We start from the raw sequence: 14712 nt of genomic DNA, 5'->3' as shown, positions 1-14712 counted from the left end.
GGGGAAGCAGCTTTTAGCCGTTATGCTGCTCACAACTGGAACAAACTACCAGCAGAACTGAAATCAGCCCCAACTGTGAGCACTTTTAAATCCAGGTTAAAAACATTTCTCTTTCGGTGTGCTTATGGTTGAGTTTATATCTTTCTTTTTCCCCTCTTCTTTGATTGTTTTTAACTGTGTTTTTAATTTTTATTCTATTTTTTTCTCTTTAAATTGCTGCCTTATGCTTTTCTTTTAAATGCCTCGTCTTTATGTAAAGCACATTGAGTTGCCTGTGGTATGAAATGCGCTGTATAAACAAAGATGCCTTGCCATGCCAATCTGCAAGGTTATCTTTACCGTCCACCAAGCAAGTGAGTGCCATTTATTACACGGAGTTTGTACTGTTTTCTAGACCTTCAGTCTCATTCTGAGGTGGTCTGCCACTTATCATCTCACAGCAGTCACAGCAGCTCCTTTTCTGCTGCCATCAGGGGGCCTTGTGGCCATTTTACTGTATGCATGAGTGAAATATGTGCAGGTATGAAGGTCTTTTAGTTGAAGTAGGCATAGCAGCATTAAAATTTCAGATGGTTTGTGTTGCGTTTGCAGCCGTCTACAAACAAGGACAAACCATGAATTGGCCTTTTATGGTTTGTTTCCTTTTTTCTCATTTTCTGGTACTTTTTCCATCCTTAATGGTTTGACCTGAGAGGGATGTAGCTCCTCTATTGTTACTCCTGGAAAATGAAGCAAATTTACCAAAGTCGGGTCTGCTGTCTGGACTTAATTTGAATTTTCTGATTCTCAAATGCTGAAGTGTGTGCACTTGCATGTTCAATCTAAAAGGCCAGTGAGATTGATAGGCAGGCCTCAAATTAAATGAGGGAAAATAACAAACTAACTTTGCATAGCCAAAGTAAAAAACGCGTGCAAAGCTGTTTGACCTGGCAGTGTGGTACGGATTAGTCAGATAAGTCGGTGCAGAACAGAAAAAAAAGACTGCTGCACCGATTGTGTGGGAACACTCCATATACACAAGTGAGTGCTTCTACCGAGCCAAGACCAGACATTAAGTGTTGCATCGGGAGAGATTGAAGCAGTGAAGCCGGTTCATCATTCAAATAACAGAAGCTTTTTCTTAATTATCTGTTATTGAATTAGTGATTCCATTTAAAGAGCGCAAACCAGCGCAGGTCTTTGTGTTTTTGAAGTTTTTTGCTATATCAAAAGTTGTTATATAAGGGAGATTTCTGGGCATATATTTATGTGTTGATTGCTCTACAGGAAGAACATAACAGACAGGTGAACTGTATCCTCTACTCCTTCTTTGATGTTTCTTTATTATTCTCTTTCACACACACAGTTTGCAGTTACACTCATTAGTATTCTGTCTGGACTTATTTTCTTTCCCACTGACATTTACATTTAAATTGTTTATCTCTCAGTGCATGTGTGTGAGTGCGTGTGTGTGTGTGTGTGTGTGTGTGTGTGTGTGTGTGTGTGTCTGTAGCCAGTAATGAACATGCCTTTGCTGGTCCCTGAAGGCAGCCATTACCAACACACACACACGAACAGAGGATAATGTGAGAGGAGGAGGAGGGGGAGGAAGAAAAGGGAGGAAAGGCGAGGATGAAAATCTATTCCAGTATTAACATGCAAGATCTTAAATTTCCATTTAAAATCATTAAGACTTGCAGGTTGTTAAAAGCAGCAGCTTTTTTTGTGCTGATTTTAGTGGCTTTACTGTTCGGTGAGTTTTATGGCAAAAAAAACACTTGGTTATCAGCATTTATCCGTCAGTTTGACTGCAGGATTTTAGTCTCTGAAATCTGGGGCATCCCGGTTTAAAAGTCTCTCGGCTTCTGATTAAGTTTTTCTTAATGGTTCGCTCCTGTTGGGATTGAAAAAGGCTGCCTGCTCTGCGCTTTGGAAGCTGGATTTTTAATTCTTTAATGAAATGGGAAATGCTTGAATGGTGCAGGGTTCTAATCAAACAAATGGCTAACAGGACAAAGGGCAAGGTGCTTTATGTCTTACAGAAATTCAATAAAATCATGCTGGTATCATGGTCATCAATTACGTTTAAATACTAGAAGAAAACCTGACTGTCAATCAAAAGTAAAAAAAAAGTGTGAATACGAGAAAGAATCTGGATTAAAGGGGAGCTACAGCAGTGTAATTCATTCATGTTAATGTTAATTAAATTTATTTCAATCAGGATGAGCAGCAGATGTGTACAGTCAAGCTGGAAATGACAGAAAAGCTGCATGACTGGAAGCTCGATTTAACGTGTAAAGATGCTTAAAAAGGAGACGAGATCCAGTCATTTCCTTCCCAAGACTTTGTCAGGACAGGAGACAGATGCAGCTGAAGCCTTGCTCCTGCAGAACAGAGAGGAAGATGAGAAAGTGTCTGAATATTTCAGCTGCACCGACGCACAATGCAAGGCTGCTGGTGTAATCAGACAAACAAGGACAACTCACTGACTCGGATTCGGATGGTGTGTGTGTGTGTGTGTGTGTGTGTTTTTTATGTGTGTTTGCACAAGTTGAAGATGTTGAGAGCAGAATATAAACTTCAAGCTGATTATCACTCTCTATGTGTGTGTGATGGTGATTGGTTGGCACTAACCATTTGGCTGCTTTTGTATATCGGCATGCAGCCCCTCATGACAATTATGCATCCATGCATGAAGATACTGGACGTGTGTGTGTGTGTGCGTGTGTGTGTGAAGACGGGGGAGGATGAAAGTAGGGAGGGGGATCCAGATGTTCGCTTCATTTTCATTCTCCTCCACCATCCCATTTATTTTAATCCATCTCCCTCCCCCACAGCATCATACAGCAAACCATCTGCACATACACGCAGCCTCCGGCATGCTAATGCTATGGTGTGTGTTAGCTCAGCCAGGTGGCTCGATGGCCTCAAATGGGTCCTCGTGCACCTCTGGCTGTGTGTTGATTGGAGTGAGTGCAGCTGCCATGAAAATATGCAAACCTGCTTGCCACTGTTTAAGTGGGTCATTGTGTGTTAGTGGATGTGTACATTTTTAATGAACTTTTTAGCATATTGTGTGTAATTTGGTTTTGCACTCTGTCTTTGTTTAAAATGTAGTTTAACGGGATTTTAGCTGGGACGAAACTAAACGTTCATACAACTGTACACGAGTTAAAAAAGGCTGCTGGCATAAACATGAACCATAATTAAATTAGAGTAAGCAGAGTTGAACAAATGGTTTTAACCAGATTCTTGCAGACATTATTATTTTATTATTAATCTCATCTATTTTTCAATGTTAACAGCTTACCTCTTTTTTTTTTAATCAATTTCTCATGCAGCCAAACATGATGTGAATGGAAACAAGACGGTTCCACCTTTTCCAGAAGGGACAGAGATGGTCATGTTTGGTAAGTATCAAAATACATGACTAATACTTACCAAGGAATGAAAGCCACTTTACAACTGCTGGTAAACATGTTGTTTTAGCAAAGATAAACTAAGAACACACTATAAATGTACAAAAGTCTAGAACCACACTGATTGCTTTGTACATTGCTATGAAAATGGAAAATATGTGCATTGATTTATAGAAAACGTTCAGGTATAAATAGAAATAAAGTAAATAAGGCAAAAATAGAGTTTATATATTTTTAAGCAGCTCTAAAGTGAATATCTGCTCTGAGCTCCTTTCTCCTCCAACTCAGCCTGAACCCTCTCAGACAGCTTTCTGTCCTTTCTTTAAGGAGTCTTCAGGAATAGTTCTCCAGGCTTCTTGAAGGACAAGAAGTCTTCGCTGGATTTTTTCCTCTTTCTTAAGGACATCACTTTCAGATCCTGTTCATCTGCTGTAGATAGTTCTTTAGGCCTGACACTTCTTCTTCTGTCCTCCACTTGTCCAGTTTCCTCAAATGTTTTAAGGACACACTGCACACCATGCTGAGATATGCCAAGTTTCCAGCTAACAGCTCTCTGGATGGAGTTATCTTTGGTATGTCTTTAAGATGAACTAAAGAAATGGGGAACACATGATGTGTGTTTGTGTTTGTGTTTATGGTGTCTAGTACCAAAGTTTCCTCACTAAGGTGTTTATCATGTATAGACAGAACACTGGTTCATCCCTTGAGTTAGGATCCTTTTTCATCAACTGAAAATGAGTGAAAAAACAGACAATGTCCAAAGAAAAAGACCTTCAGAAAGCATAGAGAACTATTTCACAAGACCACTTTAAAAGATTATGAGAAAATGTGGCTGTTTGGAAGCAAAATATAAAGAAATAAGGGCTGGATTAAGACTCTCGCTCAGGACCGTGTAACATAAAAGGGGTACAGCACTCATATTTGCAGCTGTCTGTGGTTTATTATACCTTAAAAACAATTTCACATCACATACAGAGCTTACAGTTTGCAGAACATCTTCTCAGGAGGCATTTTTCACATCAAATTTAACGAGTAATTCAACAGGATTGGTTGTAAGAAAAAAGTAAAAATGTATAAAACTGAAGACCAAACCTCTTCACAACCCTCACAGTTATATAAGCAGAATGGAACCCCTCAGAAATAAATTCTTCCTGCAGTAAAAGAGATTGTGTAAGTGGCCTTGTTGATGTGCAGCTGCTAAGTACCTGTGCATGCAGTCTGTGAGTGATAGCGCAGCCTCTTACTGCTCTATTACAGCTGTTGTCATTGTGATGTCCTGGAGGGACTCGTAACGGTTGTATAAAAGGTAATAAAGAGCACCCAAACACAGAGTAAAAAGGCTGGCAAAGTAAATAAATATAACTTAAAATTACCCAAAAAAAAAAGAAGCTGCTGAGGCAGACAGTCCAAGCCAGAAAATCTGACAAATATGACAGAATGGTAGCTGTTTATCAGCTAAAACCTGACAAGCGGAGGTCAACATCATCTGGCACTGAACAAAGAAAACCTGCAAAGGGAGGCTCCCCTTCATCTCCTTCTACGATGCAAGGAAAGGACTCAAGGAGATCATTCAAAATGACAACGACATTCAGCAAACTAGGACCTGTGGGAATCAAAAACAGGAAGTTAACTCAACACAATCCACAACAGGGCAAACAGAAAGTAAAGCAAACTGAGCTGCGACGTGAAAATAGCCTTTTTTTTGTCTGTTTACCCTTGTTCTCCATGTGAATGCTTCCATCAGTTTACTGAATATGTGCTTTTCTCTCAACAGAAAGTTACGACGAGTTAAAGGATGCGATGCGTGATGAGAGCGGGCCCTCAAAGACGGCTCTTATTTATCACTGTGTTGCTTTCTTTTCTTGAAGGCATGGGCTGTTTCTGGGGAGCAGAGAGGAAGTTCTGGAAACAGAAAGGAGTTTATTCCACCCAAGTGGGCTACTCTGGAGGGTACACATCTAACGCAACGTACAACGAAGTTTGCACAGGTAGCTTCTACATACACGCACGCACAGAGGGGGCCAAGCAATGTGTTGTCTACAGAGAGTTAATAAATTGTGGAAAACAAGACTCACAAAAACAGGAGCGAATCGTTTCCCCCGGGCCCTATTAAACCCGGGCACGGATAAGACTGCTATTGATGCCTGACCGCTCTGAGCAGGGTCTATGTTTACGTGTGTGTATTTGTGATGCGTGTCCAGACCTCCCAGTGATAGTTCCAGTCCACAAGTATAGAGTGAATCCATCATTAGACTTGCACCACCAGCAGCTGTCTCTCTTTCACCTCCTTACTTCAGTTTATTCTGTCAGTTACGTTAATATGCTGCGAAAAAGTTTAGATGATTGATGGATAAGTTGGTAAAATGAAATACGGATCAGTCTCTCTTTCTATTGGATCAGAAAAACATTGAATTCTGCAAGCAAATATGTGTTTGGGATTCAGAAGCGCTCCCGGAAAGCAGCTTTACGGCTTACTTCAGACTGCGGACTCCAGATTGAAGTAGATCAGATGGACGCCTCCATAAGATCACTAACTTAAACTACCTGCATGCGCACTCTCCTTCTGCTGGTGTTGCGTAATACACCTGCACCCTCCACGCAGGTGAGGTTTTTTTCCAGTCGTAAATACGACCACAGCTAGCAGTGAAATGCAAACTCAAAGCTCCTTTTTGTAATTCCCTGAGCAGCAGAGCCAGACAGAAAGGGTTACCGTAACAACAGCAACTCCTTTAACACCAAAAACAGAAGTTTCTGCTCCGTTAATTAATTACTGATGAATGCACACATCCTGTGAATGTTGTGTTAAAACTGTAAACCCTGGACATTTTATTTTCTGTAGAAATTTGATTCAAGCTTTCAATCGTGGCTATTTTCTGTTACTTCTGAGCCAAATCCCGGAGCAGGAACTGTGGTGGATGTGCAGAGCGCCAAGGCCAGTTTGAGGCCTGATGGACATATAAACGCTGGAGTAATTCCACTTCCGACCTCATGGGGGCGTTAGTCTGACTTAAAAAATGTAATTTAGTCACATTTCAGTCAAGCTAACCTGTTTGTGTGTTTTTTAAAAGTCTAATCTTATTCAGACTAACACAATATATATATGTATATATATATATATATATATATACATATATATATTCTTATGCCATGTGAACATACTGCTTGTTTCCAATAGAAACCGTGAACCTGGTTGAAACTTCTGGATCTTGACAGGCTGTTACAGGAGGACACTTGACTAAATTAAACGCTCCATGCTTCCTCTCATCTTCAGGAGAGACACATGGAGGGAAATGACTGCTCAGAATATTCACTGTTGTTCAAACATTTACAGTCAGATCAGCGTAGGTCCAAAACGTGATGATTATATTTGCATATTTTTCCCTTTTTAAGACGGGGTCAGAGTACCTGTGTTCATAGATCTAAAATCACTCCCACACTGTTGGTTATTTCTCTGATGTGCAGCTCTGGTTTTAGTCTCTTTCTGGTTGTGTTCATCACTATTTTTCTCCAAAGCTGCCCTCCTCTACAGTCACAAATATGGTTGTTTATAGTTGAAGAAACTGAAGTGAAGACAAAGGCTCATAAAACGTGGTGTTTAATAGTGGCAGTCAATCAGGAATGGATGTTTAGAAGCTTATTTGTGAGTGATTAACCAAAAGAAAGAGATTAATTGAATAAATCAGATGATCCTCAACTCTTATTTCTGTTTGCTGTTGGTCCATCTGCAGGTTACACAGTAAACAATCAAAAATCTCAGTAGAATCTCAAAAAAAACACAAGCTTCTTATGTTCTTTTCTTCCTCCACTCACTTGTTAGTTATGCTGCCACCCACTGAATAACACAGCTTGAGAGCAGCTCCCACCAAGTCCAGCTTTGAAGAGCCAGCGGACTCCTAAAGTTTAGTTTATGCTCGCAGTTGTGCTTTGCTTCATGTGCTAAAAGTAACATCGCAACTGGCGCTCCCTGTTGTGTTGTACAGGCTTGTTGTGCCAATATCATTTTTTTTTTAATGTGGCATGCACGGCGCAGCTGGCATATTTGGAAAATGAACACGTTTGAGGCCTGAGCATCTGAGCAGGTTCTTCTCCACGGGCATTTCTACAGCCCATTAATGTCGGAGCATTAATCCTATGCAGTGAGAATGCTTTATAATGTGGAAAAGATTCTGCAGGAAACTGTGGAAAAACTTCCAGGACTACTTTATATTCCTTATGTCCTGCTGTCCCAGAGGTGTGTGGCAGTTGTTTTCCTAAGCCATAAGAAAAAAAAGAACTATAACATTAGCTCAGATCAATTCAATAATACTTTATCAATCCCCAAAGGGAAATTGTACTGCTGCAGTATTATTCATTATTAGTATTAAATATATGCTATTGTTCTAGATAGAAAACAAAATAAGTACAAACTATCTTCAAAGATGGCCATGAATGGGTCGGGGTGTTGTATTTGTAGCTTGGCAACAACTTAGCTGATGATGTCACACACAGAGTCAGCAGGTAACACAGGTGAACTCTCTCTGTAGACAACATGGACAGAAACTAAAGTCTCGTTTCCACTATGCAGTCCGGTACGGTACGGGTCGGTTCGGTACGGTACGGGTCGGGTCGCTTTGGGCTCAGCTTGCGTTCCCACAGTACAAAGGGGACCCTCAGGGGTGGGCGGAGTGGGTGCCGAAGCGTAAATAGCAAATAACAGCAAATAAAAAATAACATCTATAATTTCGAACCACCTCCAAGCTTCTTCAGCTTAATGCGACACCGGCTCGGGGTCCGGTTGAAACCACTCTCTGCCATTTTTTCCGGCAATCGGCTGGAAAACGTTTTCGTTTCGCACAGCGCCATCGAGCTCCCGCTGCACAGCCTCCTCACCAACAGCGGAGAGCAGAGCCTGGAACCGGTCCTGTGTGCTCGCTACCCCAAGCAGAAGGGTTATAGACATGGTAACGGTACGGTACGGATCGGTACGCTTTGGTAATGGAAACACTGAAATAAGCAAACCGTTCCGACCCGACCCGTACCGGACTGCATAGTGGAAACACGCCATAAGGGCCAACAGTTCAACATCTGGGGTGCAGAGATGCTCCTTCTCAGTGACATGTCCAGGATTAAACCATCTGTTGTTAACTCTGTCTGCCCGTATACTGTTGAGCTGTTCAGCCAGGTGTCAGGGAAATCTTATTACCTTCCCGTTTCCTCATCAGGGCTCCAAGCTTGTCCATTTTATCCACCAGTGACCTCACCATGACGATCAAGGGCAGAAATGGTTTAAATTTCCTCCTTCTTTTTTCTCCATTTGTTCCTCCTTCGCAAATATGACATCTCCTCTTCACTCATCGGGATTTTTGACGAAAGATATTCTTTCTTTATTCTTTTGTTAGATAGCCATTATTATATTTGTGGTAGTTTTGGCAGTTTCAATCTGTTTCGATTAGGCTCAGTCCTTGAACTTATCCACGGTCAATCCTGGAAATCCTGGAAACCCTTGAAACCATGACCAGATATGCACTAGTAAAATATTTTGAATTAAAAACAGGTGCGTTATCCAGTGTCAGGTTGGGAATGTACCTGAATTTGTTAAGCTCTGTCACCAGCAAAGTTGGGACTTTGAGAGGGATGAATTTTAAGCTTCAACCCTCTGGGAGCTATTGATTTAGCTCTGGGCTTGGTGAAATAAAACCAGTGCAGTCTGAAAAACTACCACAGGAAATAGCTTGTGATCACAAGGCCAGCAGAGTATTTCCCTCCATGGACAACAAATCTGAGCTAAAACCAGAGTGAATTATACATGTATTTGACTCACAAACATTAGGAGATCTAAAAAATGCATCTACATGACTGCTTGATGTGTAAATACACAGTTTCTCTCTAGCGCAGGGCGATATTATGTCAGTGTTTACAGCTTGTTCCACTGCCATCAAACGGCCAGTTAAGCCTATTTATATTTTTATAAACAAGCTAAAAAGTTTTGAAGAAAAATATGGCAAAAAGTGGTTGAAAACTAATCCAGAAATCTTTATGGAGAACGATCAAACACACGCTTGATCGCTCATTCTGAATAAACGCCAGATTATGAAATCATTTTGCATGTAATGTAGATTACGCGGACAGCTGCAGCTTTATATTCTGCTCAGATTCCAATCTTTACTCTTTCTCATCCTGTCCGAGATAAATTTATTCCTGCGAGATTGGCCTGGTGAGACATTAATTTAATGTCGACCGCTGCTTTGTCTCTGCTTGCCAATATCTGCTGAAGGAATCCATAAGTCCTGATATTAAAAAAGTAATAAGACAGAGAGAGACATAGGAATGGAGGTGGAATGAGAGACGTGAGGAAGATGAGGTGCCGTGTAACGGGTCACATTCATTATCAGCACCAGCTGCTATTTGACTGTTGTTTGGTTGAAAATCTGTTTTGGGCTTTTCAAGGACAACCGCTGCATTTGTGGGCTTTTCCTGTGTGTATCTGGTTATTCTGAAGACTTTATATAAAAATGTTTATCACAGAAGCCTCGGTATTCAAAAGGTTTTGCAGTAATAAGTTATAAAGTCCTCCTAAAGTGCACGTGATACAAGCGAGGAAGTTGACCTTGACTTCAGGTTGATTTTTTTTTTTATTGTTGTTTTGCCAGTATGTGGTGTAGGAATAATAGATTTCTGATGTTAGTTTTAGCAATTGGTTAATTAATCCTCAAGTTCTTATTAATGCCATCAATATAGGCAAAAGTCCTTGGACCAGAGAATGAATGGACCTTGATTTCTGTGGTTATTTCCAAAGTCATTAATCAACTGTCAAACTAAACTTTGTGGCAAGTCGGGAAGTCTTCTGAATGCAAAACAAACTGTTATTTTAAAAGTTTGATGCCAGCTGCACACTCAAAAGAGATGGGAGGGAGGCAGATAAAGACAGAAAGGGGAAAGAGTAAATATGTAGAAATCAGCAGATTAACTGGTGGCAGTGAGGGTGTCAGGATTGGGTATCAAATCTGTCAGAGAATCATGGATCAGTTAAAAAAGTACATATACTGTACATATCTCAATGTAAGATTACAAGGAACTTTTGATTCAGAGTCCAGGGAAACGTAATGCGTAAAAGCAAAGGAAGGAAGCTACTGTTGGATGAGCTCGGAGTCCTCTTTGCTAACATGATCCATACAGCCACATGGGCTCAGGAGGAGCTGGGAGAACCATTTCCACTCAACACGGTCCACCTCTGCATCCAGAAATGTGAGCTGAAGCTGTATCACATAGCAGGAAGCCATATGTCAGCTCTGTGCAGGAACACGGCCCAGTTCTCTGGACTCCAGCTCAGCTCAGATGGACAGAAGGACAGTGGACACGTGTTCTGTGGGCAGATGAGTCCACGTTTCAGCTGCTTCTGGGAAAAACTGCTGAGAAAGAGCATCCAGGCTGTGATCAGAGAAAGGTTCAAAGCCAGCGTCTGTGATGGGGGGGGGGGGCTACCATCCAGGTCATGTCTTTCTTTTGGGGTCTGTGGTTATTTCAATAGGACAATGCCAGACTGCACAAGTGAGTGGATCTCGACTTTTTTGATCCGTAGAGCTTTGAAAACCTATGAGATATATTGGCAAAAGATACATTTTCGAAGCAACCTAAAGCCAAGATTTCTCATCTGTGACAAGACCAGATTTTTGCTTCAGAGTTTGATTAGTATTGTTTTAAAGTCTTGGTTAAAAAAAAAAAGTAGCACAAATGTTGGAGCCCTGTGTCTGCTCTTTTTACGGTTGAAGAGCTTTCAACCATCAGGACATGATTTAACTGATTTAAATGTCATATTTGCTGCAGGAAGAACGGGACACACTGAGGTGGTGCGAGTTGTTTTCCATCCAGAGCAGATCAGCTTCGCCAATCTCCTCAAAGTCTTCTGGGAAAGCCATAACCCGACTCAAGGTACAACACCACCCAACTGCACCCTCATACCTGAATAATGCACAAACATAATGAATGGGTGCCGTTGTTCAAATTAACCATAAATCATGAGATCTAAAGGCCCTAATATGCTTTAATTCCTTTCTCCCGCTAAAATGCATCGTTAAAAGCACACCGATATTTTAATTATTTAAAAATCCTAAAAGCCTTTGTTCATTTTATATGCTCGCTGCTCTCTGGGTTGATTAAATGATCTATCTGGTGTACAGCAGTGGAGAAACTATTGATGCATTGCCACATAGTGCTGCTTTTAGTTTTAGTTTCTGGTTGAAACACAAGTCTTTAATATATTTTGATTTTTTTTAAAAATAGGGTTGTGTGAAACACTTCTGAGCAGTCTTACCTGCAGGAGGCTGCAGTCAGAACTCTCTCAGTTTGGAGAATCTGAGGGTTTCCTGACAGGTGAGCTAAGCTAATAGCTACTCTGCATCAAGAGCCAAATCTATCTTCATTAAGTTTCTCACTCAATAAAGTGACCCAGTCTATAGATGTAATAAGCCTGAGGCACAACCCCATTCATCAACACTGACTGAATCTAACTAGTGCTAACGCAACCTGAACGCCATAGCAATCAAAGTTCAAACGCAAGGCAACTAAAGCACAACTGTATCCAAAGTAAACGGATGGACTTTGTGAGCACTAAAAAGCTGCAGCTGTTTCCCACCTCTGCGATCTTCTTCTTCTGGTGCACATCTCCAGTAAGATTCAAATAAGATGAGATAACATTATAAAAATAATTTAATACAATTCTTTAATAACACAAGCAAACTGTATTTTTCAAAGCTGTGTCAGAACAAGTTGATGTGGTTTAAAAGAGTGATATGATGCAGATATTGCCTCATAGTAACTCATCTTCTCTCTGAATTTAGAGATTAACATTTAATGTTTTTAAAAAATAGTGTCATAAATAACGTCAAAGACTTCTAAAACACCATGTGATTGATGTTCAGCCCCAAAAATCCTGATCTGAGTGCCTTGACTCCAATTTTTCTAATATTATAAAAACTAAGATATCCTCATTTTTCACATCTGTATAACCAAATCCATGAGTATTATATTTTTACAGACATAGTGCTTCAACAGTGTGTCACATGTAAATGAAATGGATCATTACTTCATGACCAGAGGCCTCCGAATTAGCTGATTCCACTCAGTTCAACAGGAATTTGGACACCAGACATAAAGATCTCATATCGTTAACTAACTTTAAATATCAACATATTAGTTTGCACCTATTATAGGGATTTTAACATGCTGATTGGTATGTTTGTATGCTAATATCTGCAGCTCATGAGCTGAAATGTCAGTCCTCAGGAAATATTGGTGCCTGTACCTGCGTGGTAATAATGAGTTGAATACCAAACTTCAGCGCCGTCCTAAGAAAGATCGAAACGCTGACAAGCTGACAGTGAAATGATCAAGTCAGCCTTCAGTTCTGCCAAGACAGGCAGGTCATATTTTTGGAAATGCTGTCAGCTGTTGTTTTCAGAAAATGTGACGTTCCCTTTGCCAAGAAGTGAAGACGAAGATGCCTCACATCAGCTGAAATCCTCCAGTCTTCATTTGCTCATTTGTGTGCATGTGTGTGTGTGTGTTCAGGCATGCGTCAGGGGAACGATGTCGGGACGACGTACCGCTCTGCCATCTACACCTACACACAGCCGCAGCTCCAGGAAGCTTTGGCCTCCAAAGATGAATACCAGAAGGTAGACGAATCTGTCGCTCTTTGTTGCAAGTGGGGCTTTTTGAAGTGTCCCATTTTTTTTTTGTGTGTGTTTATGCATAAAAACATCCTGATTTTAGAAACCAGGACGAGCTTTAATCCAGGATTTGAGAAACCCACTCTCCTCTTCCTCCCTCCATCTTTGTCCGCCCTCTGCTTCCAAATCCTCTTTCTCCGTGTCATGTCGGCGCCGCTCACAGCTGCTCAGCGCACAGATGCTGGAGCAGTATGGATCTGACCATTTGCGCGTGCGACATACACGTCCATATGCTTTTAAAGTCAGCTCACACAAAAGATGTTCACATTGTGCCTCTCTCGTCTCCTGCTGAGGCTTTTCCACCACCATCCCACCAGAGGGCTTGTTGCCATGGAAACTGACAAAGATGAGGTTACTCTTATTTTACTCTATTCTTTTCTAGTGTAGTCTGGTCTCCATCAGTCCTTTTTTTCTCTCTTGCTCCTCACCCCGTTTGCCCTTCTTTTTCTCTGTAAAACCTTTTCTTTTCAGCAGAATCTGTTGCGTGTTTTTTGCAGTTTTCTGCAGACAGTTGAGGAGAGTTATTGGGTTGCCCTGATGGCTTTTGGCTGTGCCGTGGTGTTTTGTGTAAAGCGTGAATAGCAAAACAAACTCGGCCAACAGGAAGGACGAGTGATGATGTGGGAGCATTAAACATAAAAAAAGAGATGGAGCAGGTCAGCATGCTGAGAGGTGAGGAGGGAGGAACGTGGGGAGGACTGAAAAGGTTAATTAACAGAGACGTGATGAGTTGTTGTGACACTCAGTGCTCAAATACTCAATTGTATTGAAGTGAAATTCTTTAGGCTTGAATCCCATTGAAGGTCAATTTCCTATCAGGGAACATATTTTCCTTCAGCAACTTGTTTTTCCAGAAGTTTTCTTCATCAACAAATTCATCTTTTTTAGAGCATAGATGTCCACATCCGGTCCCCGATGGCCGCTGTCCTGCAGGTTTTAGATGTTCCCTGCTTCACACCTGATTGAGATGAAATGGAGCTCTTCCAAAGATTGTTAAGTTCTGCACAAGCCTGCTAATGATGCACTGATCTGAATCAGGTGTGTTGAAGCAGGGAAACATCTAAAACCTGCAGGACAGCGGCCCTCGGGGACCCGATGTGGACGTCCCCGGCTCAGACTCTCAACCTGTCTCCACCTTTGATGTGAATCTTGGTGCAGATGATCCAGCTTTTTCCTCTAAATATGTGGTCTGTCCTTCTAATGATGGCCTCATGGTCATCTTGAAGGTGGTGCGACTGCATCGATGTGAGAAACTGATTTACCAGAACAACAACAGAGCCGAGACAGTTGTGCTCCAGATGCAGTTTGTTTGTAATGGAAACACTGGATCATGACGAGAAAAACGCTGAAAAACAGTCAAGTTGGTTGACTTTATATTGTTAACCTGCCAGCTTTTAGAATGTAATAGCAAATATTTGCATCTCAGGGATCATCTCAGGGTGTGCGGACATTTATGTGCAATGAAGGTTTTTGTTTGCTGACCTTTTCCATTGTTTTCCCTCTCTAAGGAGTTTTGTAATAATTGGCATAGACAAATGTTTTTAAGATAAAGAGTTGACAAAAAGTATCAAATATATAGAATTAGTAAAAGTAAAATAGTTAAGTTA

General features: G+C 41.1%; 1 protein-coding gene across 2 annotated transcripts in view; it reads left to right on the top strand.

The window, feature by feature from the left end:
• msraa (methionine sulfoxide reductase Aa) overlaps positions 1-14712 on the top strand; it is a 38935-nt gene that overhangs the window by 16330 nt on the left and 7893 nt on the right. For both annotated transcript variants that reach the window (XM_075458763.1, XM_075458762.1), the window contains exons 2-5: positions 3321-3389; positions 5267-5386; positions 11202-11306; positions 12945-13051. In XM_075458763.1, the coding sequence (XP_075314878.1) occupies positions 3321-3389; positions 5267-5386; positions 11202-11306; positions 12945-13051 (401 nt within the window). The remainder of the gene's footprint in view (positions 1-3320; positions 3390-5266; positions 5387-11201; positions 11307-12944; positions 13052-14712) is intronic.

This window comes from Odontesthes bonariensis, chromosome 24, assembly GCF_027942865.1.
Source record: "Odontesthes bonariensis isolate fOdoBon6 chromosome 24, fOdoBon6.hap1, whole genome shotgun sequence".
NCBI classification, from domain to species: domain Eukaryota; kingdom Metazoa; phylum Chordata; class Actinopteri; order Atheriniformes; family Atherinopsidae; genus Odontesthes; species Odontesthes bonariensis.
The sequence above is the reverse complement of the archived record's forward strand: the minus strand, read 5'-3'. Positions and strand labels throughout refer to the sequence as shown.